The 25,204-nt window shown below is 47.9% G+C and overlaps 7 protein-coding genes across 7 annotated transcripts; 6 read left to right on the forward strand and 1 right to left on the reverse strand.

Moving 5' to 3' along the window:
- Positions 1-409: 409 nt before the first annotated feature.
- ANOM_003742 (Zn(II)2Cys6 transcription factor) lies at positions 410-2,059 on the forward strand (the record flags this gene model as incomplete). The annotated part of the gene is made up of 4 exons (XM_015548999.1): positions 410-469; positions 520-1,029; positions 1,089-1,232; positions 1,289-2,059. 4 exons carry the CDS (start codon positions 410-412, stop codon positions 2,057-2,059), a joined length of 1,485 nt encoding a protein of 494 aa, XP_015408766.1.
- A 666-nt stretch (positions 2,060-2,725) lies between these two features.
- Positions 2,726-3,176, forward strand: ANOM_003743 (uncharacterized protein). The gene is made up of 2 exons (XM_015549000.1): positions 2,726-2,806; positions 2,896-3,176. The coding sequence occupies exons 1-2, from the start codon at positions 2,769-2,771 to the stop codon at positions 3,068-3,070; spliced, it is 213 nt and encodes a 70-aa protein (XP_015408765.1). The 5' UTR covers positions 2,726-2,768; the 3' UTR covers positions 3,071-3,176.
- An 873-nt stretch (positions 3,177-4,049) lies between these two features.
- ANOM_003744 (uncharacterized protein) lies at positions 4,050-5,215 on the forward strand (the record flags this gene model as incomplete). Its single annotated transcript, XM_015549001.1, has 4 exons — positions 4,050-4,145; positions 4,206-4,417; positions 4,467-4,645; positions 4,707-5,215. 4 exons carry the CDS (start codon positions 4,050-4,052, stop codon positions 5,213-5,215), a joined length of 996 nt encoding a protein of 331 aa, XP_015408768.1.
- A 618-nt stretch (positions 5,216-5,833) lies between these two features.
- On the forward strand, positions 5,834-9,307 carry ANOM_003745 (putative kinesin; the record flags this gene model as incomplete). Its single annotated transcript, XM_015549002.1, has 5 exons — positions 5,834-6,282; positions 6,332-6,912; positions 6,971-7,005; positions 7,058-7,094; positions 7,143-9,307. The coding sequence occupies 5 exons, from the start codon at positions 5,834-5,836 to the stop codon at positions 9,305-9,307; spliced, it is 3,267 nt and encodes a 1,088-aa protein (XP_015408767.1).
- A 430-nt stretch (positions 9,308-9,737) lies between these two features.
- On the forward strand, positions 9,738-14,290 carry ANOM_003746 (uncharacterized protein; the record flags this gene model as incomplete). Its single annotated transcript, XM_015549003.1, has 12 exons — positions 9,738-9,888; positions 9,939-10,250; positions 10,304-10,827; positions 10,874-11,195; positions 11,252-11,394; positions 11,463-11,650; positions 12,351-12,416; positions 12,481-12,737; positions 13,125-13,464; positions 13,538-13,812; positions 13,888-14,121; positions 14,190-14,290. 12 exons carry the CDS (start codon positions 9,738-9,740, stop codon positions 14,288-14,290), a joined length of 2,913 nt encoding a protein of 970 aa, XP_015408770.1.
- A 4,020-nt stretch (positions 14,291-18,310) lies between these two features.
- Positions 18,311-20,633, forward strand: ANOM_003747 (alpha-L-arabinofuranosidase A; the record flags this gene model as incomplete). Its single annotated transcript, XM_015549004.1, has 9 exons — positions 18,311-18,430; positions 18,487-18,942; positions 18,993-19,109; positions 19,159-19,348; positions 19,395-19,454; positions 19,508-19,813; positions 19,886-20,040; positions 20,110-20,217; positions 20,286-20,633. 9 exons carry the CDS (start codon positions 18,311-18,313, stop codon positions 20,631-20,633), a joined length of 1,860 nt encoding a protein of 619 aa, XP_015408769.1.
- A 1,559-nt stretch (positions 20,634-22,192) lies between these two features.
- ANOM_003748 (uncharacterized protein) lies at positions 22,193-24,309 on the reverse strand (the record flags this gene model as incomplete). The annotated part of the gene is made up of 2 exons (XM_015549005.1): positions 22,193-23,860; positions 24,007-24,309. The coding sequence occupies 2 exons, from the start codon at positions 24,307-24,309 to the stop codon at positions 22,193-22,195; spliced, it is 1,971 nt and encodes a 656-aa protein (XP_015408771.1).
- Positions 24,310-25,204: the final 895 nt, after the last annotated feature.

A 25,204-nucleotide genomic window follows, 5' to 3' on the forward strand; every position in this document is an offset into this window, starting at 1 on the left:
GTCCAACGCTAGTTTAACTTACGCAATCCTCAAGGCTTAAACAGTTCTAAGGCCCAGAGTAAGCCCTAAGCACCGATCCGGTTACTGTATTAGGATAAGCGTGAAGATTTAGTGGAAGACATAACTAGAAGTGATTATCAGCCCCCACGCACCAAGTAAACACTACCCTGTCCTCCTGTGGATCTCAGTGCGATTATCTTCCTCTCCACATTCCAGCAGCTGAGCTGGGGCTGAAATGAGACTGGGAAATGTACTGCTACTAATCTCCTTTTCGTAGGAAGCTCCGACCCCGACAATATCACAATGCCGGCCCCCACAGATCACTTCACTGATCCAACGCATCTTTAAGCGAGAAGATCCCACCCTGGACCTTGTCATTCCGAACTGCTTACCCCTTTAGGTTACTACCATGGTATACAGAGGAAAGCCCAGCCCAGGGTGTGCCCTATGCCGGAAGCGGCGGCTAAAAGTACGTGGACGCTCCTCCACGCTGAACCATAACTGATTGACCAATGATAGTGTGACCAGAGGCAGCCTTCATGCTCCCAATGTTTGCGGATAAAGAAAGAATGCCCCGGGTACCAAGATCCCCGAGCCCTGCGTATCTATGATCAGACGACAGTCGTTACTGCCAAAGCCCTGGCCCGGGCTGCCGTTACCCGAAAGGCGGCTCAGTCCCCAACTGCTGAGAGTTCGAAGACACCGCCGTTAAGTTATTTATCTACCCCTATCCAGGAGCAGGCTATGTCTCATATCTTCAAGTTTTATGTTGGCACAAGCCAGAATCGGGGCGTACTACCCTATTTGTCGGATCTGTTGAACGCTGATCCCTCTGGTGCACTTCAAGCCACAGTCAAAGCTGTAGGGCTGGCATGTATGTCAGGAATTCACCATTTACCTGGGCTGAGGCGATTGGCGGCAGAGGAATACAGCAAAGCCTTGCAGGCGACCAATTTGAATCTGCAGGACGCAGCCTCGGCTACGTCCGACTCCACTTTGGGGTCTGTGGTAACACTGAGCTTGTACGAGGTAATGTGTCTACGTAGAATGTTGGTTTGGTAGCGGCTTTTTAATCATCGGGAAAACAGATTATCTCAGGGCATGAATCACAAATGATGAACGCTTGGCTCAATCATGCCCGGGGAGCGATAAAGCTCCTTGAGTTACGAGGCGTGAAGCAATTCGAATCGCCAACTGGGTTAGGGCTGTTTAACAGCGCACGATTACAAATTGTTAGCTATTCCTCGTTTTGACTGCTAATATCTGGGTTTTAACATGTCAATTTCAGGCTATGATGAACATATTCTTCAGGACGACGTGTTATAGCTCATCAACAATAACTGCATTATCAAATCATGCAAGAACCCTCTATGATACTAATTCTCAAGCGATTGATGATTTTTACAATATTCTAATTATGTTCAATGATCTCTCGATACGGATAAAGGAAGCATACAAAAATGATGGCTTTCGTGGAAACATCGCACCGTTAATTGCGCAAGCTCTCCGCCTCGATGCTGATATGGTATCATGGGCGAGTTCTCTGGGTCTATCCTGGCAGTTTACAGAGGCCAGTAACTCACCGTCTTTTTCTAACGGCGGCATACCCGTCTGCAGCTATGATAAGGTATATCATGTATACCCGAGTATCAACGTCGCAGTGCTTTGGAACCACTATCGCCAAGCACGGATCGTTCTTCATGAGATGATCCGAACTATGTGTCTCAGGGCGTCTGAGCGACAGGCAATGCCTCAGTCCCAACAAATAATGCTCAATTCTAGCGCCATTAATAATCAATTAGTGAAGGACGTCTGCGATAGCGTCCCTCACTTCTTTACATCGGGTGAAGCTGGTTTTGGGGGTGTCGCTCGATTGCCATGGCCACTGTTCGTTGCTGCTGACTGTACGGATATATCGTCTCACACGAAGAACTGGATTGCGCAAATACTCGATATTATTGCAACCTCCGCGGGTGTGCAGCAAGCGCGCATCTTGTCACATCTTATCAAACAGGGACATCACGGCTTCAATTTGATTCCTGGGAAATGTAAACAATAAATTGAAACATAGAAAGCGGCAAAAAACATAATAAAACATGCCCTTGCAATCTCAAAATCTCATATGATGTGTCATTTGAAACGAAGTAACTTGATTTTCATTGTACAATAACTACAAGATCTCCCTATGTATTCCAAGATCTCAACCCTCAAATCCCTCTTTCTCATTGAATGCGCCATTATTCTGAGACCCGAGAAACTTCATCCATAGTCAAAGTACATAAGTAAAGATTAAGAGCAACATAGCTAAAATAAACACTAATGGGTATAATTTAATATTAAAAAGGATATATATACGTATAGCCTATACAATAAGAAGACTAATGTATAGTAGAGAATTGTTGTAGAGATACAATAATATTATAGATATAGGCTTCCCGTTCTAGGTAGAGGATTTCCATACCCATGGCACTTAACACCCTAAATGAAACCTTCCATCGTGCAACCAGTAAGGTCTCAGTATCAGGTCACCGCGCGAAAGTCTGCAGACAACATCCATTGATGGGAATAGACCGGGCGAGAACCCTGTCAAGTGACAATAAACCCAACCTTTGACTTCCGGCTCGTATTATGTCGGTGGCAAGAGTCTTGCGTCATGTCGCGTCGCCGAAACACTCTTAAATAAACGTGCTCTCCCTATTTCTCTAAAGCTTCACATATACCCTACGTGTACTTGTGAGACATGTAACAGCAGATACAAGACCTCAAACATGGCAGTAACTATCCCGGGTGGACGAACGCCCATGCGGTAAGTGAACAGCTACAAAACTCATGAGAAGCTGAAAGTGGTGATATGCTTTGTCTTGGAAGATACTCATTTGTGTCTGCACTGATTAGGCCCCAAAACCCAGCCGCCTTTAGCGTTGTGGCCGGAGCAGCTGCGGCATGGATGGCCTTTAGATGGTACTCGCCCTCGAAACCGGAGCCAAAATCACTCCCCTTTCCTTATGAAGATGCCGAGGACGTTGTACAGTCCAAGCCAAAGAAGAAAGGCCCAACCAGAATTCCTTAAAGGATGGAAAGTGGTTGATTGTTAAACTCGGAATCTAGTCTTCAGTGTGTTTGGTCTGCATTGTCTACGCAGATATATCGTGCGAATCTGTGTTTTTCTCATATATGACTCTGAAAATGCAATTTCGTTCTTTTCATTACTTAATAATTACCCATAACCTATACTAGACCGTCATTCTGAATCTGAATCTGACAACGTGACTGGATATAACTCCCTGCGAAGTAACACTGATGCTTATAAAAGATCTATAATAGGTAAATTACCGCTATCACCGAAGCAGTTAGGTGGCTATCTATCTAGTTAAATAATAAGCTGACCTATATTTAATATTCAGACCATATAAGTCTCTAGCTCGAGGAATCAGTTCTTATTATACCATTACATCGATCTTCTGGAAGTACTAAAATTTTAAAAGTGGTTCATGAATCATGCTAGGAAAAGAAAACACCATAGAACCTTTGAGCCGAGTGCCAAGAAAATAAAATAGTACCTAGTTAGCCGCCTACCTACACCATCGTCCGAACCCAGTACAAGTCAGCCTCTTCTTTAACATCACCTTATTCGTCCGTCACGAAAAAATGTAACCCAGAGGCGCGAGCAATGTATCCTTACATCCGCCACGCTTTTCGTCCATTTTTGCGGCAATTGAGCCGTCCCCGTAAACCTCTATACCCTCGACGCGTTCGTGTTGTCGCTGGGTCTGTACCAATTCTCCCCTCTTGCGGATCACAACTGTTCGCTCACAAAATGACTACCGCAAGCCAGCGGAAGCTTTCCCCCCCAAGCGGAACACGAAGACTTTTATCGATACACAAGTGGGCGCTGGCTGTGGGATGAGGAGCAGCAGTTGAATGATAGGTACAAACCCTTTGATCCTGTCGCCCTACAGAATATAGCAGCTGAGAGCGCGGGTTCAAACAACTGCGTGTCAATGCGAAAGTTAGCAGAAGGAGGGTATAACAAGGTGTTTCGTCTTATTATGGATGATAGAAAAATAGTCATAGCACGTATTCCCAATCCGAATGCTAGCCCTCCGTTTTACACCACTGCATCGGAAGTTGCGATGATGGAATTTGTGAGAGCGCCTTCCTACTGCTGGTTAAGAAATTTCATTGAAACCGGGCTTTCACACTAGGTTCGAACAATACTTGATATACCTGTTCCTAAGCTCTACAGCTGGAGCACTAGCAACGAAAACAATGTCGGGACAGAATATATCCTCATGGAGGAAGCTGCGGGGCAGCCACTTGAGAAAGTTTGGGATCGTATTTCTCCTGATTTAAAACTCGATACTATGAAGGAACTTGTTTTAATAGAGGCCAAGCTTTTGTCCTTGTCGTTTTCACAGTAAGTATCTGTGGCCGCCGGTACACGCTGTTGCTTATATGTTTGCCAGCTATGGAAATATTTACTTCGCGAGTGATGCAGTTGAGGGTGCTGTCCCGGCGGAAATCATAAGCGATGTACCACCGAAATTAAAAGCAAAAGCCTTGAAAACATTCACTATTGGGCCTTCAGTAGAGAGGGACTTCTGGAAAAAAGAACGATCAGAAATGCAACTTGACCGGGGCCCCTGTTCGTATTCCATTCTCATTATAATGAAAGAACTATCGCATAACTAACAATCAGTATTTAGGGTTAACCGCGCTAGAATATGCGACGTCTGTAGGCCGTCGCGAAATTTCATGGATTAAGAAATACGCTATTCCAAAAGCCTCTGATGACCCTCTTCTAGTTTCTGCGGCCCAAAATGATCCAGGGGCTCACATACAGCTCCTAGAAAAATATCTCACTGTTGCCCCTTGTCTTTTGAAAATCGATAGGCAGTTAACTCGCTCTATTCTGTGGCATACGGATCTCCATTCCTCAAATCTGTTTGTTGACAATGGACATATTACCGCTGTCATTGACTGGCAGGGATCATGGGCCGGTCCAATTCTTCTTCAGGCCAAGGCATCGCCACTGGTTGATTATCAGGGACCCATGTTATTCAAACGCCCTGATAATTTCGACACACTTGACGATGAACATAAGGCACAAGTAAAGCAGCAAATCTCAAAGTCAAGCCTATTCCAACTTTATTTACTGGAGACTGAAGAGAACAACCCGGGGCTAGCTAGGAGAAGCGGACGATCAGCAACATAGCGCTTGGCAAAATGACCACAGCGCTTACATTCACCCACTGCTACGCAGCATTATTATTGATTTGTCACACAATCTAGGATTTAGGTTGACTTGAAATTCGCAGTCAGGCTTTTAGTATCCTTGCACCTGGTGTACTCAGAATGCACTGAACACCAACATTGTTTATCTCGTGAGGCTCAGGTTGGATGACAGAATCGGCGTTTTTCTTGACTCAAAACAAGCTACACTATGATGCGAAGAACATACCAATATTAGCGCCATAACAAGACCAATACTTGGGGATTGGTAGGAACCAATGGCTACGATGGCTGACGTGGTGTCGTGGTTTGGGGACATATCAGCCTTGCCGCCAGTCGGGCACCACAATCACAGCCAAGAACGAGCAGGGGTAGTTCCAGGCTGTTGCAATGGCGTTGCAATTTGAATCGCCACTAATGCTACCACCTTCAATAATAGTAGTATCACATGGACTGCGCAGCGTGGCGCTAATATAGGCTGTCAGCCTCGTCGCTTCTAGCTGTGCTCCACCACGGCGCTTACGATGGTTGCTGGTGGAAATATATCTTGTTCTCGCTGGGGATGGTCTTCTCCATGGGTTAGACAACCAGAAGATAAGCAATGGAGCATAAGCTAAGCACAGGTGAGCACAATGCTCTCGATAAAACAGGATTATGTCTACTATCGCTGGATGGTGGTGGTGTGCGAGGGCTTTCAACCCTCTATATCTTGAAGCATCTCATGGCTCGATTGAGCCATGAACGACCGGAACTCGGTCAAGTCAAGCCTTGCGAGATATTCGATCTCATCGGTGGCACGAGTACTGGAGGCCTTATTGCGATCATGCTTGGCCGCCTGAAAATGAGCGTTGACGAGTGTATCGATACGTACGTGAAGTTGATCAAAACGGTTTTCGAGAAAAAGTCCCGATGGCCCATAAATTTCTCCGGCGACATCAGGTCGCGATTTGACGCAGCGAAGCTAGAAAGTGCTATCAAAGACGTTGTGACCAGCCATGGAGCAAAGGAGACCGATCTTTTCAATGACGGATGCGACCGCGGCTGTCGTGTGTGAGTATATGACCCCATCGATAATGTGGGTTAATTCTTATGTGACTAGTTTTGTTTGTACTACATCGCACGAGACAAAAGATGTTGTACGTCTTCGAGACTACAGTTTGCCGTCTAAGGATAACATTCCTGCCACCATCTGCCAGGCTGCACTTGCCACGTCAGCTGCTACAACATTTTTCGATCCTGTCTACATCGGAACACGAAAGTTTGTAGATGGTGCTCTAGGCTCAAACAACCCTGTGAACGAAGTGGAAGGAGAAGCGGCAGACATATGGTGTTCTGGTACTGGTGATTTAAAGCCGCTCGTGAAATGCTTCGTCTCCATTGGGACAGGGGATCCCGGGATAGCTGGTATTGAGGATAAGGCAGTCAAGTTTCTTTCTAAAACATTGGTCAGTATGGCGACCGAGACTAGGATAACAGAACAGAAGTTCATAGCAAGATGGGCCAAACACTACGACGAGAAGCGGTACTTCCGTTTCAATGTTGAGCAGGGATTGCAGGGAATTGGTCTCGAAGAATACCGGAAGCAGGGAACGATAGAAGCAGCAACGCATCGATATCTGGATCACCAGACTCAGGTGTTCCGGGTGCGAGATTGCATCCAGAACTTGAAGCTCAAACGGGGTAGGTATATTGAAATCTTTGCATAGGATACAATGAACGCATAGCTAATCCGGACTAGGTATGGCGATGTCCAACATCTCAAGGATCCTCGGCGTACGTATACACAATGAACTTAAAGATCTAACATAATATTCACATGGTACAGGGAAACCATATTCCACCTTCAACACAGCTCCATATACGTACGACTCTTGTGTGCCGTTAATGTGCAAATGCTAATTTTCGTACAGCGTCAAGAACCAGAGCACCCTGGATTGTCCCTTTCCGGCGGAATCCGCTTTTTGTCAGTCGCTCAGCGGAAATCGCTATGGTTGATGATATTCTTGGCAGTGACAGTGCATTTTCCCAGGCTGCGATTGTTGGGCTTGGTGGCGTTGGGAAAACGCAAATTGCGCTTGAATACGCGCATATCCTGCGAGAGAGACATCCGGACTGCGCAATATTTTGGATACCAGTCACTAACATGGAGAGCATGCTGGAGGCATATTTGCAAATTGCAAAAGAGCTGCAAATCTCCAATGTCGGAAACGATATTGAAGGCATTCAGAGTATAGTCCAACATCGACTGAGTCAAGAAAGCTCCGGTAAATGGCTACTGGTGTTAGACAATGCTGATGACATCTCCTTTTGGGCTGATAAAACCAAAGATACGGCTGGTTCTATCCTGCCAAAGAGCAGGCATGGGTCTATCCTTTTCACAACCAGAAGCCACAAAACAGCAGCTGGGTTAGTAGGGAGAAATATAGTCACGGTCAAAGCGATGAATAACGAACTAGCCAAGAACCTGCTCGGAAATGTTTTGATCGACCGAAGCCTGTTAGCTGATGATCAAGCTAGCGCTGAATTGCTTCAGAAGCTTACGTGCCTGCCGCTCGCAATTGTTCAGGCAGCCGCATTCATCAACGAGAATCAAATGACGCTATCTGAGTATATATCGCTCCATGATAGTACTGAAGAGAGTATGATTGGCATGCTTAGTCAAGATTTCGAAGACGAAGGTAGATACGAGGACGGGAAGAACCCTATTGCGGCAACGTGGCTCATATCCTTTGAGCAAATTCAGGCTTCTGACACTTTAGCAGCGGAGTACTTGTCACTTATGGCCTGCGTTGACTCAAAGAACATTCCGCGGATATATCTTCCCCTCACACAGCTTGCAGCAGAGTCTGCTGCTGCTATTGGGACGCTGAAGGCTTTTTCGTTCATTGCAAGTCATGAAAATAATCAGCTTTTGGATATACATCGCCTTGTACACCTGGCGACGCGTAACTGGCTGCGCATGCAGGGCACTCTCACAGAATGGACTAACAAAGCTCTGAGTCACATGAATGCGCTTTTCCCATTCCCCAGACATGAAAACCGACACATGTGGAGACCATTACTGCCACATGCTCGGTATATTTTAGAGTCACTATCATGGAATACTCCAACAAGTGCAGCGATACATCTATTGCGCATCTTTGGATATGGTGCTCTAAGTGATGGGAGATACGAAGAAGCTCGAAGGGCTTTCAACACGGTTACAGATTTCAACAAATGCAGCCTTGGCATCGAACATCCTGTGACATTATCTACTCAGGCAGCTTTGGCAGATGTATGTTTCAGACAAGGGGAGTGGAGCAAAGCTGAGGAGTTGAGCATACAAACACTAGGCAGCCTGAAGAAGGTTGTTGGTATCGAAAGTACGGTGACATTGGCAACCATGAGTGTACTTGTATCGATATACTGCGTTCAAGAGCGATGGGCGAAGGCAGAAGCACTAGAACAAGAGACCTTGAAAGCGTACGAGAGAGTTTTTGGTGCAGAGCATCCGGAAACCCTGCTGAATAAGAGCTCTCTAGCAAGGATATACAGGGGAAAAGGAAATTGGAATAGAGCCAGGAAACTCGACCTGCAGATATTGAAATGTCACAGGACAGCGCTTGGCATGGATCATCCTTCAACACTCAGCAGCACTCGCATCCTCGCAGATGACTACGTATACTTAGGGCTTCTAAGGAAGGCAGAAGCGCTGCAGACGCAAGCAACAGAGACTTCCAAGCGAGTTCTTGGACCAGAACATCCGGATACAATTTTTGCCACCGGTACTCTAGCCTCTATATATAGCGACAGAGGCCGCCTTGAAGATGCTGAGAAGTTGCAGATATGGGTCTTGAAGAGTAGTCGAGAGGTTCTTGGTGCTGAACACCCTTATACTATATGGGATATGGCCTATCTGGCTGATACGTGGAGGAGAATGGGTCGATATACTGAGGCGACGGATATGCTGGAGAAGTGCATGCAGTTGGAAATGAAAGTTCTAGGCGCTTACTACTCCGATACATTAAAACTGAGTCGTAAATTGCGCCGAGGCCAAATGCACCAGCAGTTGATTGGTGGGTGCACTCCAAGCTAGACGATGAGCAATATGCATTGAAGGCTGTCTTTCATAATTTGTTCTATTCAGCTCAACTCTGTCTGTCCATTGCGGCATGTACTACGATCCTTCTATATATTTTACTCTGTCCGTTGATACTCCCGACGGTATTATCCTGCTCTAGCCTTGGCGGAGCAAAAAGATGATTAGGGCTTTTGATCCGTCGTGATAATCAATACCCGATCGGGTCTCCGCTATTATAGCCGAAGGGGGAGTGGATCCATAACGCGATCAAAGATCAATCAGATGTGATATTTATAGACTAATGAATCGGTCCACGAAGATGGCTTCAACTATTTTCCTTCCCTTATCACTTCCCCGCAATTTCTTCTCCTTTGTATCTCTGCCACGTAGAAAAGAATTAACCACCATACACTCGGACCGGGCTAAGGACCTATATAAATCTGTCATGCACTCAACCACCCGTCAATATGACTCGCTCGATGGGGCATCGAGAACGGAATCCGACGTTGAGCCCGCCCTCCCACATGAGGAACAACCTCTCCTATCTTCAGAGGAAATCTGGAAACCACCAAAGGGCTTCCTCTGGATCCAGATCGGTATGGATCACTGCGAGCCGAAAGCACCAGGTCGCTAATGATTTTCCCAGCGATTATGTCCAACGTTTTCCTCTCTGGCTTCGACGGCACTATCACCGCGTCAACCTATGCCGTCATTAGTTCGGAATTTAACGCTGCCAACACCGCCTCATGGCTTACCACGTCGTACCTAATCACTAGTACTGCTTTTCAACCTCTTTATGGTCGCTTTTCCGATATCTTTGGACGGCGTACCTCCTTCTTTACGGCAACCATCACCTTCATGGTCGGTTGTATTGGCTGCGGCATTGCCAAGGATATCGTACTTCTCAATTTGATGAGAGCATTGACTGGAATCGGTGGGGGTGGTCTGATGACTATGGGTATGGTGGACTCGCTTATTCGTTAAACAACATTGAACACTAATATCGTTCAGCCACCATTGTCAATTCAGATCTGATCCCCTTCCGTCGTCGCGGCATGTACCAGGCCCTCCAAAATGTTATGCACGGTTTCGGTTCTATCTGTGGCGCATCCCTTGGAGGCTCAATTGTTGACACTATCGGGTGGCGATGGTGCTTTCTTATGCAGGCTCCCGTTGGACTGCTCGCACTAATCACAGGTCATCTGGTAATTCATCTTCCCAGGAAAGCCGATCTTATCGAACCGGGTCAGGGCTTCAGAGCCATCTGGCGACGAATCGATCTCTCTGGTGCATGCGTTCTTATTCTAGGCCTCTCCAGTCAGTTGGTTGGATTAAGCTTGGGCGGAAACGATTTGCCCTGGTCTAACCTATGGGTGATTCTTTCACTCGTTGCAAGTGTGATCCTTTTAGGTGCTTTCGTGGTTATTGAAACAAAGACGTCCGCGATCCCGCTGATTCCTCCGAGAATGCTGCAAGGTCTCCTACCTATTGCTACCCAAGTCGCTAATGTCTGTGTCGGAATGGCGGCATATGCAGTATGTAGTGTTGCGCCGCTCTCGCAATTTGAGCTAACACTAGTAGTTCCTCTTTACGCTCCCATTGCTATTCCAAGTCATTCTCTTGGATTCTGCCGCGAAGGCTGGTGCGAGACTGGCGATCCCGTCGCTCGCGACCCCAGTGGGTGGCGTTATCTCCGGCATTGTCATGTCCCGCTGGGGAAAGCTCGCCCAACTTGTACGTGCGGGCGCTTTGCTGATGTGCATCGGAAACGTGTTGGTGATGTCACTGCAATTCAACGACGCTGGCTGGAAGTACTTCACGTACGTAATTCCAGCAAGCCTGGGGCAGGGTATCGTGTACCCTGGGATTCTGTTCACGTTCCTTGCCGCATTCGACCATTCCGGTACGCACAATACAATGTAGTATGTCTAGGAAGATTGTTACGCTAACAATTCACAGACCACGCTGTGTCGGCATCCACGGTGTACCTGGTGCGCTCGCTCGGCACCGTTTGGGGCGTGGCGATCACATCCACGATTATACAAAATACATTGCGCTCAGGCCTCGCTGAGGCCTTGAGTGGAGTACCAGACAAATGGAAAGTAACATCCCTTTCTTTGCGAGTAGCACCTAGTTGAGCGATAACTGATCACTTCTGGCACAATTCTAGATTATTGATGATATTCGACACTCGGTGTCGGCTATACATGATCTACCTCCCGACATTCAAATGGCCGCCAGACTAGTATATTACCGGGGCATCCGACTGTCCTTTATGGCTTCGGCTTGCTTTGGGTTTGTCGCTACTATCGCAGCACTTTTCACTAAGGGTAAAGGGCTACACCGTGCGACTAGTGTGTAAGCCGATCTCAGAGGGCCAGTTATATAGGGCTAGCCACCCTAGAATCTTGAGCTCAATATAGGAGGTGGAAATCGGAAAGGTAGGCTCGAAAGAAGTAGAGAGACGGAGCGGGATTTGTGAGAATGGGCAGGAACACGATATCGGAATTAGTTCCATACCGGAGACATATTAGGCGTGAAGGGCAGCCTTATCAACAGAAAGCCTACCAGCAATAGAACCAGAGGTGCAATGAACTTTATGGCAAATTAGCTTTATCAGAACTTCCTGCCAGTCATTGGTGATTGCAACTGTACTTTGTTGATAGCAACATTACCTTGGGTATATTCAACGTCGCATCTATTCCGCAATGCGGATAAATCCCACTCTCAGGTAGCTGAACAGCCTGGAGGTCCAATGGACAAACCTGAAGTATATACTAATGAACCTTATCCGGGGTTTGGAAATGCGGGGAAGCATCAAGTAGGGCAAGATATCCTGGCTACGCTACTCAGTTGCAGAGCTTCTTAAACATCGGTCGGCTATCAATTCCGCCGTCATTCCGCTATAGTCATGCATTTAGGGGGACCCGAAAACACTTCTGCCTGTCAAAGTGCAAGATAATGTAGTGTTGATATACCGGGCTCGGAATTCGATAAGCGTTCCGACTATCGCTCACTATCTTGATAGGGTATGATATCGTTACTAACGCATGGCCAGAAACCCTAAAGTCGACTCCATCAATCGTCTGCCCCATTGGCCTAGCGTAGACAATATGGGAGAAATGTAATGACATATAACTGCACTTTAAAACGACTTTCGTACTTGATCATCTCACTTCACAGAACAGTATGAGTAAACAAGATCTCAAACCCAACCATGACCTCTCCACTCCCTCTATCGAACTTTCCAACGGCCAAGTCGCCGTAACAGGCCTTCCCAATGCGCCGATGAAACAGAACTTTAGCATACTCAGCATCATCGCGGTAGGTTACAATATCTCCAACAGCTGGGTTGCCATCGCGGCCAGTTTCGCCATCGCCATCCAGTCCGGCGGGGCTGTGACCTTGCTCTATGGGATCATTCTCGTTTCCGCCGTTATGCTCTGTACAGGCTGACACTTGCTGAACTTGCAAGTGTCTACCCACTGCAGGTGGGCAATATCATTTCACCTCGATCTTGGCTACAAGTCGTTGGAGTCGCAGTTTATCATATTCCAGTGGGCTGGCAGCCGTATTCTCATGGATTACGCTGAGTGCATCTATTGCATTATCGTCGGCTAATGTGCTCATGGCCATCATAATCCGGTGGCGGCCGGAATATCAACCTGAAACATGGCACTATTTCCTTGTGTATCAAGCGATGAATATTGTTATGGTTTTTTATAACATATTCCTCACAAACAAGACGCTGTGGGTCTATAATCTTGGTTGTAGGTGCTCAATGTCTATCTTCTCACACGACCTACTGAATGAAGAAGGCTAACGGAAGTAGTCCTCCTTTCAATATCCACTTTTCTCGCCATAACAGTTACCTGCCCCGCTCGCTCCTCCGTCCAAATAGACTCAGCACACGTCTGGACACAATTTGCTAATGGATCCGGCGGCTGGCCAGATGGTATCTCCTTCTTGACGGGTCTTTCCACTCCTCAATTCATGCTTTCTGGTCTCGACGCCACGCTCCATCTCGCTGAAGAATGTCTTCAACCGGAACGCATTGTTCCCAAAGCAGTTATTGTAACTGTAATCGTGGGGTTCTTGACCGCATTTCCCTTCTCTGTCGCCATAATCTACAGTTACAAGGATGTGGAGCTCTCCCTCACAACTCCAACTGGGTGCGTCAGCCTCAAACTCTCTCCAAGTCCACCAAAATGTAGGACCGGTCTAACGTGAGCCAACAAAAACCAGGTTTCCTATCTACTTTATTTGGGAAAAGGCCACACATTCCCCAGCAGCCGCGACAATCTTCATGGCCTGCATGCTCACTATATCCTGTGTAGCCCTAAACGCAGTACACCAAACCTCATCCCGACTAACATGGTCTTTTGCCCGAGACGAAGCGCTTTTCTACTCGCATAAGTTAGCCTCTGTTAGCCGTACACTCGGGGTACCTGTATACGCGATCCTTCTTGATGGATTATGCGTTCTGCTACTGGGAGTTGTTTATGTTGCATCTTCCAACGGTAAGACAACTCTACCCTTGTCACACCCGTGCATATGTTATACTGTGCCTTGCGTGTTAATATATCATTCAATAGCATTCAACGCCTTCATAAGCACTACAGTTGTCGTCGCGCAAATATCCTACGCCATCCCCTCCGCGCTTCTTCTGTACCGTCGTCGCTCGGCGGATTACCTCCCTCCATCGAGGCCATTCAAACTAATGAATGCAATTGGTTACATTGTCAACATCGCAACGATTGTGTGGGCTGTTGTGTTGACTATCTTTTTCTCGTTTCCAACTGTCTTACCAGCTACAGGCGGGAATATGAGTACGTTGTGTTCCCTTGAGATACCTTTTCTGCTTTTGACGGGCAATACATACTAACTGGTACTTCAGACTACACTTCCGTGGTACTTGTTGCAATGCTAGTTCTTGGGGTCGCAAACTGGTTTGCATATGCACGGAGGCATTATCATGGGCCGAGATTAGAACTGTGAGACTTTTACTTTTCTAATTATTCTCTATGTGCTCGTCTTCCTTTTATCTCCCCATGACACTGGTTAGTCCCAGTCTATTACTACAATACCCCGCATAGATAAAGCTACTAGCCACAATTCAGGCAGTATCGTTATGATGTAGACCCCTTCCATTGATCACATTGCTTCGGTTCCGTAAGCTCATTGGTGTATACTTGCTACCTCTGGGTGCATTTGCTTTGTAGTCGTTTTACCGCATTGCTACTGTGCTAATTTAGGGAATAGAAGTCTGTAACGTAACCAAGTATACATGGCATGGCTTCCAAGCCACGTGAATGACGCCGCTTTATTGATCACTGTTTCTACCTCGGGCAGATCAGTCGTTCGTAGCGACTTAATCATGAGCTTCTTTCCATAGCCTCTTACATGAGCGTGTTTGACTTTTCTACTAAATATATCCCCAGGCAACCCCATACTCAATTTAGAAGCCCTTCTTTATACAGTCTGGAACCTACGTAGGGCAATGTGCAAGAAGTTCTAGAACTCGTCAAGAATTCTGCAAGAGTGCTGCGCCTTCTGGCAGATGTCATTGAAACCGGTTCTGGCATCGACTAGCCACTCTTTAATTAAAAGTGACACGATGGCTGTGGCTTGTCTGCTTTGGAGTCTCCGAGGTCCTATCAGGGGTCTGCAGAAGTGGAAATGAAGGTGGCGCATGCAGGCCAATGGGAAGGATGTTGGGTATTCATTTAACCAATGGGAGTGTGTAACCAGTGGGGGTAGAGAAGTGACTTGGGTCCGTACCAGTCGGTGACTCTCTCTCGGCGGATCCCTGTAGGGCTGTGGCTGTGGTAAGGGGGCTGTGTAATAGCTACTAGTATAGACTATGCTGTACTACTAGTAACTCAGCTCATTATGGAGAATTATATTGTCTGACGGGTTTGTGCTACGGACTCTCTCAATTACCGAGGATTATTATTGTTGACTCGGAAATACTACCTAGGTAGGTAGGTAGCAACCAGCAACTAACAAAGGGGGCCAGTCAGTGATAACAAAGTTTGCACGGCCAGGATTCGCACCAGCCCCAATGCGGAATGCCGGGAAAACAGCCCGTGATAATGGTTTGAGGACAAGGCTATCAGGGTGGAATTATCGAATTCTTCTTAGTGGGTATACTAGAATTGCTTAGTGCTAAGAATATTTCTTGGGTGAGAATTGCAAAGAAATTCTGGAAATTCGAATTTGGATTGGATTCCATCTTTAAGAGTGCAATCTGAGCCCACCGGACGATCGGCTTCTCCTCTTTTTCAAGCCCATTCCCTATTTTGAATTTCTCCGCTTCGGACTTGTCCTCTGCTTTTCTCCCCCGTTGGTTATTAATTCCACTTTTTTACTCTCTCTTCCCTTCCCCCCCCCCTTCAAGTTCTTGTCTCTTGTTCGACCCGTTCGTACTTGGCATTTCTTAGGTACCCTCTACCCCCTTTCATTGGCCCTTACCGTGCCCACGAGAGCCTCTTTTCCCCATCATCTTAATTTTCTTCTTCAACCGATTCCATCATTTGAAGCTTGGTTTGATCAGTCCATACTGACCGGTGCGACAATCGTTCTGCCCACAGATATCTATCATCATGAGTTACCAACAACAGCCCCCCTATCCTCCCCAGCCTGCGTAAGTACTCCAATGCTACCCCGTTTTTCTTATCCGTTTTTGCGACCGGCTTTGCGATGTCTGCCCAGGTAGTGTCGGAGGCTACAGTGTCGCAGTTGGCCAAGGCGCGGTTTTGAGGGTCTTGTCCGATGTCATCCGTTGGTTGTCCCTTGAAGTGGGCGGACCAGGCGGAGGAGACTCGACACTTGTCCCTTCAAAGTCCTTTACAATTCATTCTGACTCCCGTCCTCTGTGCAGCTACGGACCTCCTCCCGGTAACTACGGTCCTCCTCAGGGTGGCTACCCTCCCCAGCAGCCGTACGGTGGTTACCCTCCTCAGGGTCCTCCTCCTGGACAATACGCACCTCAACCCCCCGTAAGCTACGACTCCGGACCGTCTCTCAGGGCGACTGGCTAACGATCGTACAACAGATGGGATACCAGCAGCCACCACAAGCGCAGCAGCAGAGTGAAAGTAAAAATCGCGGCTGCCTTACAGCTTGGTGAGTTCTGAATTGGACATTTATATGTGCACAGTGCTGACCCTCATGTCTCTTCTAGCTTGGCCACCCTTTGTTGTTGTTTCCTGTGCGAAGAGAGCTGCGAATGCTGTATGGAATGTATCGAATGTTGCGAAATGTGCTAAAGCTTCACGACCCGTATATGACCTCGATGATACGATAATACCTACCCATCGCGTGCAGGACAGCCGGTTGGGGTGAGGGCGCCGGGAGGCGCTGAAACTTCCGCGATTCGGCGTACAGCCCTTTTCGCGTATTTCGCTTTCCTTTGACCTGTCAATCTGTCCTCCAAACGTCGTGGACCGTACCGATTTTTATCAATCATGTTTACTTGGGAATAATGGCTTCCGAGACAAGGGGGTGCTGAATTGGGGAAGATATCTGCTTTAGCTGGATGGCGCTTTCAGTTCGATAACCTTTTCATTTCTCGCGGATCGTTTTTTGTTTCCTTCTTGCGTCGGTGTTTCTTCGAAGGGAGCATTGTTTTACGATCGATTGTCTCCGTGGATCGTGGAGTGCAACTTCATCTGCAGTACGGAGATAGTCTTCAATTGGACCTTTATTTCTTCTTTTTACTATATCTTCTCATCAGAAATCTGGCGCCCACCAGCTTTGGAGGATGGCCGTAGACGACACTATGCAAAGGGTCAAAATGTTATGAAATATGAAGACCAGAGGCACCGAGAGATTCAAAATTAGGGATGTCAGGGGCATCCGATTGCCCACTCGCACATCAACCTCAGCCTCTCATCTTGCCGTTGAGTTAGTACAGTCTCACCTTCGTCTATCATGATAGCGAACTGGTAATGGGTTTTCACGAGCCATTCGATCAATTATTAGGAGCGACACCTGTGTATGCCGGTGAGCGAACGTTTCCTCGATTATAGGTAGAGGACCTTGGGATGCAAAAGGCGGACATGATCTTCTTCACGAGGCAAGCTCGATCCCAATACCCGTGGTTGTTAGGGGAGTCAATCTCTGAGATTGGTCGCAACTGGAAGGATATCGCGCATGGGTTCTCCAAGGCGAGGTGAATGTGATTATCAGCAACACATCATAGGACTGACCTTGCCAATGTCCTCAGGCACACTTAAACTCGATGACAAAATCAACCACCGCCCCGTCTGAGGTCTCCAGATGCGCCGGAAAAGAGTGGTGCTGTGTTAAATAGCCCGGATAAATGTCGGCAGAACCGCCAGGCATCAACATTAATTCGCTGCAACCCTGGTGGTAATAATAGCCTGCGGTTGAAGACGGAAAAATAATCTCCGTGCAATGCAGCATCCTATGCCCAGTTTTAGGCACAAGTGAGACGATCACGGCAACGATGATTTCTATGATGCGGGGGAACTCCGCATTTTTATCCCCTGCTGAATACATCATTCTCGAGTCCAATGTACCGCGGAGAGGTTTTCTTTGATTACAGTCATGAAGCTGAGAATATGTGATACTATGTATCCAGGGTTAAACATGCTATTGACTTCACAGGCTGTGGAGCCTAGACCTTTGACGATGCATGTCGTCTCGACGGTCACACGCTATCATGCAATTTGAGAAAACGTCAAACCATCGTCGTGCATGAAGTTATGACTTCATTTTCTACCTGCATACCCCTCAAGGACTTTTACCAGAAGCGGAAGTCTTGTTCCTCAATTCCTCAAATGTCATGGTCTACTCCACAGGAAATGCTGCCCCTTGGCGACAGACTCTCTTCGGCATGTCTGCGATTGCCGGAAAACGGTCCTTGTCGTGGGGTGGGCTCCGCTGGGGTCGGGGATAGCAATCACATATAAATTGTCTGGGGTTCACCGGCCGGGGTCAAGTACTGGACGGGAATAAGATCGGCAGAGTGCATCGTAGGGGAGAGCCACTATGCTACGCAAATGTTTCCTTCTGCCCCTGCTGGCAGCTTGCGGTGCAGCGGTTGAGATCTCCGTTGCATCGTCTGGTGGTAATGCCACTAGTGGTTTACAATATGGTATCATGGAAGAGGTAGGTTCCCCACAGCGAGTGGGTTCGATCGGAGATGGTGGCTGACTATTATGTAGGAAATCAACTACTGTGGTGATGGGGGTCTCTATGCGGAGCTGATTCGCAATCGTGCGTTCCAGGGAGGCGAGAAATACCCTTCCACATTGGATGCTTGGATTCCAGTCGACGGATCGGCGCTGTCTCTAAAGAACCTCAGTCAACCCCTGTCATCTGCACTGCCCACATCAGTCAATGTCAAAGGAACGACAGGAAAGGCTGGCCTTACCAACTTGGGTTGGTGGGGTCTCGACGTAAGAGAGCAGACGTACACCGGCTCCTTCTATGTGAAGGGTGCCTACAACGGAACATTCACAGCTTCCCTGCAGTCCAATAAGACTGGTGAGGTATATGCCAGCGCTGTCATTGTGTCAAAGAGCGCTCGTGGCGAATGGACCCAGCATAACTTTACTTTGACCCCCACTAAGGCTGCCTCAAACACCGAGAACACGTTCTCTATTACCTTCGATGCTTCTGTGAGTGGATACACCAATGACTGGTAGATTTGCCCTTACTGACTGTGTAGAAAACTGTTGACGGCTCCCTTGACTTCAACCTTATCAGCCTGTTCCCTCCTACATATAACGACCGTCCCAATGGACTTCGCAGGGATTTGATGCAAGCGATGGCCGACTTTGGACCTGTATGTCAATGTGCTTGCATCTACTAGAAAGACAATGCTAACAAACTAGAAATTCCTGCGATTCCCAGGTGGCAACAACCTCGAAGGCGATACCATTGACGGCAGATGGAAATGGAACGAAACCATTGGACCTCTCAAGGACCGCCCAGGCCGTGCAACAACCTGGTCCTACCAAGAAACCCACGGACTAGGTCTCGTCGAATACATGGAATGGTGTGAAGACCTTGGAGTCGAGCCCAGTAAGTCGTTTATCACCAATTTATGACGCCTCTAACAAGTCCGTAGTTCTTGCTGTATGGGGTGGATTTGCACTGAACGGCGACGCAATCCCCGAATCTGAGCTCGGTCTATACGTTCAAGACGCCTAGACGAGCTGGAATTCCTCACTGGCTCCGTAGACACCGAATACGGTGCCCTTCGCGCGTCCCTTGGCCATCCAAAACCTTGGACAGTCAAATATGTCGAAGTCGGTAACGAGGATAACTTAAACGAAGGGCTGGATTCATACAAATCCTACCGCTTCCAGGCCTTCTACAACGCCATCAAGGAGAAGTACCCAGACATTACAGTCCTGGCATCCACTGTTGAAATCGACTTCCCTGGCGATGCAGGCGGTGACTATCACCTGTACGATACGCCAGACAACTTCGTCAAGAAGTTCAACTTCTTCGACCAGTTCAGCCCCGACCATCCGATCCTACTTGGTAAGTCTTGGTCTGGACTACCTTGCCAAGCTAGTCATCCTTCCATATACGCTAACAATGAAATATGAACAGGCGAAATCGCAGCGATTCAGCTCAACGGACGCGAAATCGTCTGGGGCGGCTCTGCCCATTTCTCACAGTACCCATGGTGGATCGGTAGCGTCGCAGAAGGAGTCTTCCTCATCGGTGCCGAAAGAAACGCCGACAAGGTTCTGGGAACAACATACGTAAGGACCATCTCTATGCCCCCAACTTCTAACCCTGTATCAATATCAACGAACTAACGTACATCCCAGGCCCCCTTCATGATGAACCTCGACAACTACCAATGGTCTCCTACCTTCCTCGCGTTCAACTCGAACCCCGATGAGACGGCACGTTCGACCAGCTGGCACCTTTACGACGTAAGTATATAAATATACGCCCGTTGCTCTACCAGGGTCCAGGACATAAACTGACAAAAAGAAAACAGCTCTTCTCTCACAACTCCTTCACACACACCCTCCCCACCACATCAGATTCTAGCTTCGGACCTCTCTACTACGTCGCTGGTGTCGACAACACGAGCAATTCTCATATTTTCAAGGCAGCCGTATACAACAGCACCGCCGACGTGCCCGTGTCTCTTACTTTTGACGGCGTCAAGGCCGGTACCAGTGCAAGCCTTACTGTGCTCACCGCCGCGGATCCACTGGGCATGAACGAAGTGGGAGTTGCTGATATTGTCGATAAGAAGACCTCCACCGTGACGGCTGGTGCCAACGGCGTGTTTGATTTCAGTCTGCCGAATCTGAGTCTGGCTGTTTTGAAGACGGAGTAGGCGTGTACAAGATGTACAGCCATTCGAACTGGATAGATTAGGATGGATGGATCAATGAATAAAGTATGCTGAGATAACTTTGGAACAGTTGTTTATATCTATATGAAGATCCTTCAATACCGGGCTTGAATGTAATGTTTTCTTCTTTTTTTCCCCCCTTTTTTACCTGTCCAATCGTGGGTAGGTGATAGTAGTCTAAGGGGCTATAATGATAGTATACCGCCGTTCCATCAAGTTGCGTATATATCCAGCAGTTACAGAATCAGCAACTGTGCATGTAAAACCAATATGCTCTGACAAAAACTAGCCATAAACAGGAGAAAATGGAGCACTATTTTTCCAGTGATGTATTGTCATATTTTGCAGCGCGAAAGAGACATTCCTAATTGTCTGGTACGGTCGCCTTTCCGAGGGGAGCGTTATGACAGACGGAGTACAAGAAAAATAAGGTACATCTATCTACTATAGAGGGACACAAATATTAAAAACTAGATCTCAAGCATTGTTCAGGTTCAACATGTCAAATTTATTAAGTTCTGGTGTCTAATAATTATCATTTGTAGTGGTTAGTTAGTACACTTATCTGCTGAGTCAGTCTTATGGAAACAAGCTCCTGAAAAAGGAGGGGAAGATTAAATATTGAATCATTCAGTTCCCGAAAAGTACCATCACACAAGAAGTGAACTTAAATATAGATACACCATGTGACTGATTTGGTGTTGCAGGTTAGTCTCGGGCTGCTTGTGAGGTGCAAGGCATGTGCTGTAGTTCCCCGCCTCGAAGGATTCCAGAGCCCTTCCCATTATTGTCATGGGTCATGTGAGAGGTCAGTGGTCATATCCATATGAACTTGACTGCAAACCAATCCAACCATGTCAGGCCCATTCGATCTAAAGCAGTAGGTAGTATGGTATCACCTCGAGCTAAGTAAAAGTACCACGAGGATCACCAATTTGCGCAGGGTATACGCTGCCCTTGAAATCTACGTCCTGCAATTTCTCTCGGAGATAGTCCAGAGTAGGCTAATTAGTAGGAATGTGCCATATAAGTAGCTAGTTGCCACGGAGTAGCAGTAGAAGTCGTTGCTCAGAACTTCCTCCTCTCCCCGTTAGGGACCAAAATGGGCTTCCGTCGCTTTCGAGTATGATCTCCAATTGAATGTATTGTTAAACTTTGAGTCTGGCTGATGTCACTGTTCATCATCACACATTATGTCGTATCGCCCGGTGGGCTTCATAGAGGTCCGGGTTATCTCCCACTGCAGTCTCGAAAAGAAGAGAATCCAAAAAGAAAGGAGAAGAAAAGGAAAAGTGAAAAACGGAAAGGTGAAAAATAAAGTAGCTGTGAAAGAAGAAGAAGAGAAAAAGAAGTTTGAAGAAACGAGAAATCGAAGAAAAGGCCAAAGTAAGAAATGATGATGTGAGAAGATTATGTGGTCAAGCAATATAAGACAGCCCCCCCCGGGGGAGGAAGAAGAGTAAAAATGGACAGGAAATTGTCAAAGAATATATCAACAAGAAGTGCGCGAAATCATCAGAAATCTAGTAAGAATCGTAAAGTCACACATACGAGTCGATCTCAGGAACTAACGGCTGAGCATCGAGATAACATGAGGCATCAAGCGATGGTTCCAGCCCCATCACAGGAAAGGTAGACAATGTATCATACCCATTCGTCAATGTTGACTCCAGCCCTGGGACCGGAAAGTCTTCCGGGGAGATTGTGGGCAGGCCATTCATCATATCCTCTGCAGAAACAGGGGGTGGGGCCGCAACTAGATCATCACCTAGTACGTCCTGGTCAATAAAATTTTGAGCGTTCTCGAGAACTACTTCCTCCTTCTGCACCATCCAGTGCTTAAGGACTTCCATCGGCGGGTGATTACCACCGCCCTTGCCACCGCGCTTCTCACTATCTTTCCCACGTCCGCCCCGGCCACGCTGGCAGGGGTTGAAATGGGTCCGACGCAAGTGAGCGGCAGCGTTGTAGTTAGCACCATATCGCTTTCCATTGCGGCAAGCTTTGCAGTTGGCCAAGAAAGTCTTTCCAGGAGAGATATCAACACAAACCCAGACCTTACGAACCACAGCGTGGACCCGCTCAATGTGACGTCGCAGCTCGTGCTCCCCGTGGAAGCCATCGGGCTGGTCGTTGCACATAGTGCAATACGTCTTTTGGCGCGGGGGTCGCTGGATCGAGGCCTTAGGAATGGCTGCGACCTCTTTGGAAGTCCCATCAGAAGATGAGATACGTATCATCTTAGTCTGCTCGGTCGCTTTAGGAGGAGACATGCTCTGCGATTCCACTTTCGGGGCAATGGGTCTGGCGCCCTGAACGATTTGTTCCTGAGTCCTCCGAGCCGCCCTTGAGGGCTGAGAGAGAGACGAGTTGCTACTGTCGGAAGACATGGAATGTTTCATCTCCGTTGCCGGGGACGAAGAAAGAGTGGACACGGGCGGTGCAAAGGATGTAGCAGGGGGAGCAGAGCAAGAGAAGGGCGGGGCGGGAGATTCAGTCAAAGGGAACGAGACATGATCCATGTCGCGCTGCGCGGATGTGAAGGGATTGGTAAATGGAACGTTCATAGGGGACGTGGAGGGAATGAAGTCTGAGGATGGAAAAGGAAACGAGCAGTTTGGATTGAGATGTGGCCCCGAAGAATCAAATCTCATCATTCCCATACCTCCACACAGGGAGTCAGTAGTTGGGGTTCTACTCATCTCCACTGCGGCCGACACCGGTTGGACCGGTTGGTCAACCAAAGATGGATTCCCTAGCCCAGTCAGGTCGGGAACCAGATCCGATTGTCCGTGATATTGCGGGACGAAGGATGGATTCGAGGGCTGAGCTCCAGTCGCCGTGGTATCCGTAGAAAGCGCCATCGAAAGTGCGGAGACTCCGCCTTGGGCCTGGTAGTCATCCAAGTATTGCTTTGCATATTCGGACGGGGAATATTCGTTGACGTGGTCAAGACGGCGATGGATGCGCTGGGGTCCATAGGAGTGTCGATGTCCCGTTGTGGGGGAGGCCAGCGAGGGTCGATGGGAGACCGGAGTCTGTTGACTCTGCGAGCGGACCATGGCCGTGTGTCGGGAGGGACCCAAGCCGGAGTAGTTCTCCTTCCGAGAATTCGATCTAGATAGCTTCCGGATCGTCTGAGGAGCAGCTGGCGAGGACGCATGCGACAGATCGCGCGTCAAGTCAACGGTCACCGGAGGTTCCGGAGTCTGCCAAGTGTCAATCCAGGGACTGTTGGCGGGAGAGCAGAGATGAAAGTGAGAAAGAATGGAGTAGCGCAACAGGAACACAGGATGGGTTAAGAACGGAGAGGTGGAAAACAGGCGGGAGCAGAAGACCAAGATAGATCACATACGGTGACTCGTCGTTTCGTCGGAGGAAGACCAGAACCAGGTAGAGTCCGCGGAGTATCCTGTCGAGTCCGTTTCCCAGATTTCTCGAGAGATGAACCACCATTGTCAAGGATACCAGAGCCAGAAACCGGGCGGTAGCTGGGAGAAGATACAGCGGCCGCGGTGGGCATGAACTGATTTAATTGTTGACTCCAAAGTTCGTTGCGCTCTGCTTCCGAGAGGTGAGAATGCCGATCCAAGAAAGCGTCCCGATACCCAGAGATGGCCCTTTTGAAGAGTTCCTCATCGGCCATGTTGACAGCCATATTGGAAAGATATCCTCTTTTGAGTGTTGCCGTCTCTCACGTGAGATGAGGCAGGAAAAGAGCTGCTATCAGTACCAAATGACTCTGGGGGTTTAGGAGGGGTAGTTCTCTATAGAATCGTCCGATACGTCAGTGTTTAATGAAACAGAGAAATCGATAACTCAGAAAATGTGGATAGAAAAGACTGACTGGTAAATCAAGACTGATCCCGTGATGTGTCGTGCGGAATCTGCGAATTTGATGGAGGAAAGAGAAGGGGGGGGTAGTGTGATGTGGTATGCGATAAGGAGATAAGGAGAAGGAGAGATCAGGAAGTATAGGAAGTATAGGAAGTAAGAAGAGAAGGTTTCGGTGGTTGAGAAGATGGAGATGGAGAGAAGGAGGGAAGGATGTGATAGATATAGGGGCTGATAGTTGGCGCAAGTATCAAGATATATGTGACGTGACAGACGATCGATAGTTGGAGAAGATTGAGAGGAGGGAGGTGAGGGAGATATCAATTTAAGAATTGAGCCCAAAGCTCTCCACAGCCCGGCTTGATCAAATGGCCCGGACTACGGAGTACAATGGATGACTGAGATGGGGGAAAGGGGGTGTGGATTTGATGGTGTATGGAGAGGTACGTCGTAGTCGTAGTAAAAAGTCCGTCAGAGAGCAGTAGTTCATGGCAAGTTTGAAACCAACCGGGGCGGGGATGAGACTCCATGAGATGAAGGGAAAGATTGGCCAGTGCCAGCCTGCACTAAGGCAGGAATGGCAGTGTGGACCGGGGGCATGAGAATGATCATGGATGGGCAGAAGGGTTGACAGAGAAGAGGGTCTGGACTCTAGAACCGTTCTGTCGACCGTCCGGGGTGGGCAACAGTGGCCAAATGGAATTATTTGATTTGGATTT

The sequence above is a fragment of the Aspergillus nomiae genome (genome assembly GCF_001204775.2).
Source record: "Aspergillus nomiae NRRL 13137 chromosome Unknown contig00068, whole genome shotgun sequence".
NCBI classification, from domain to species: Eukaryota; Fungi; Ascomycota; class Eurotiomycetes; order Eurotiales; family Aspergillaceae; genus Aspergillus; species Aspergillus nomiae.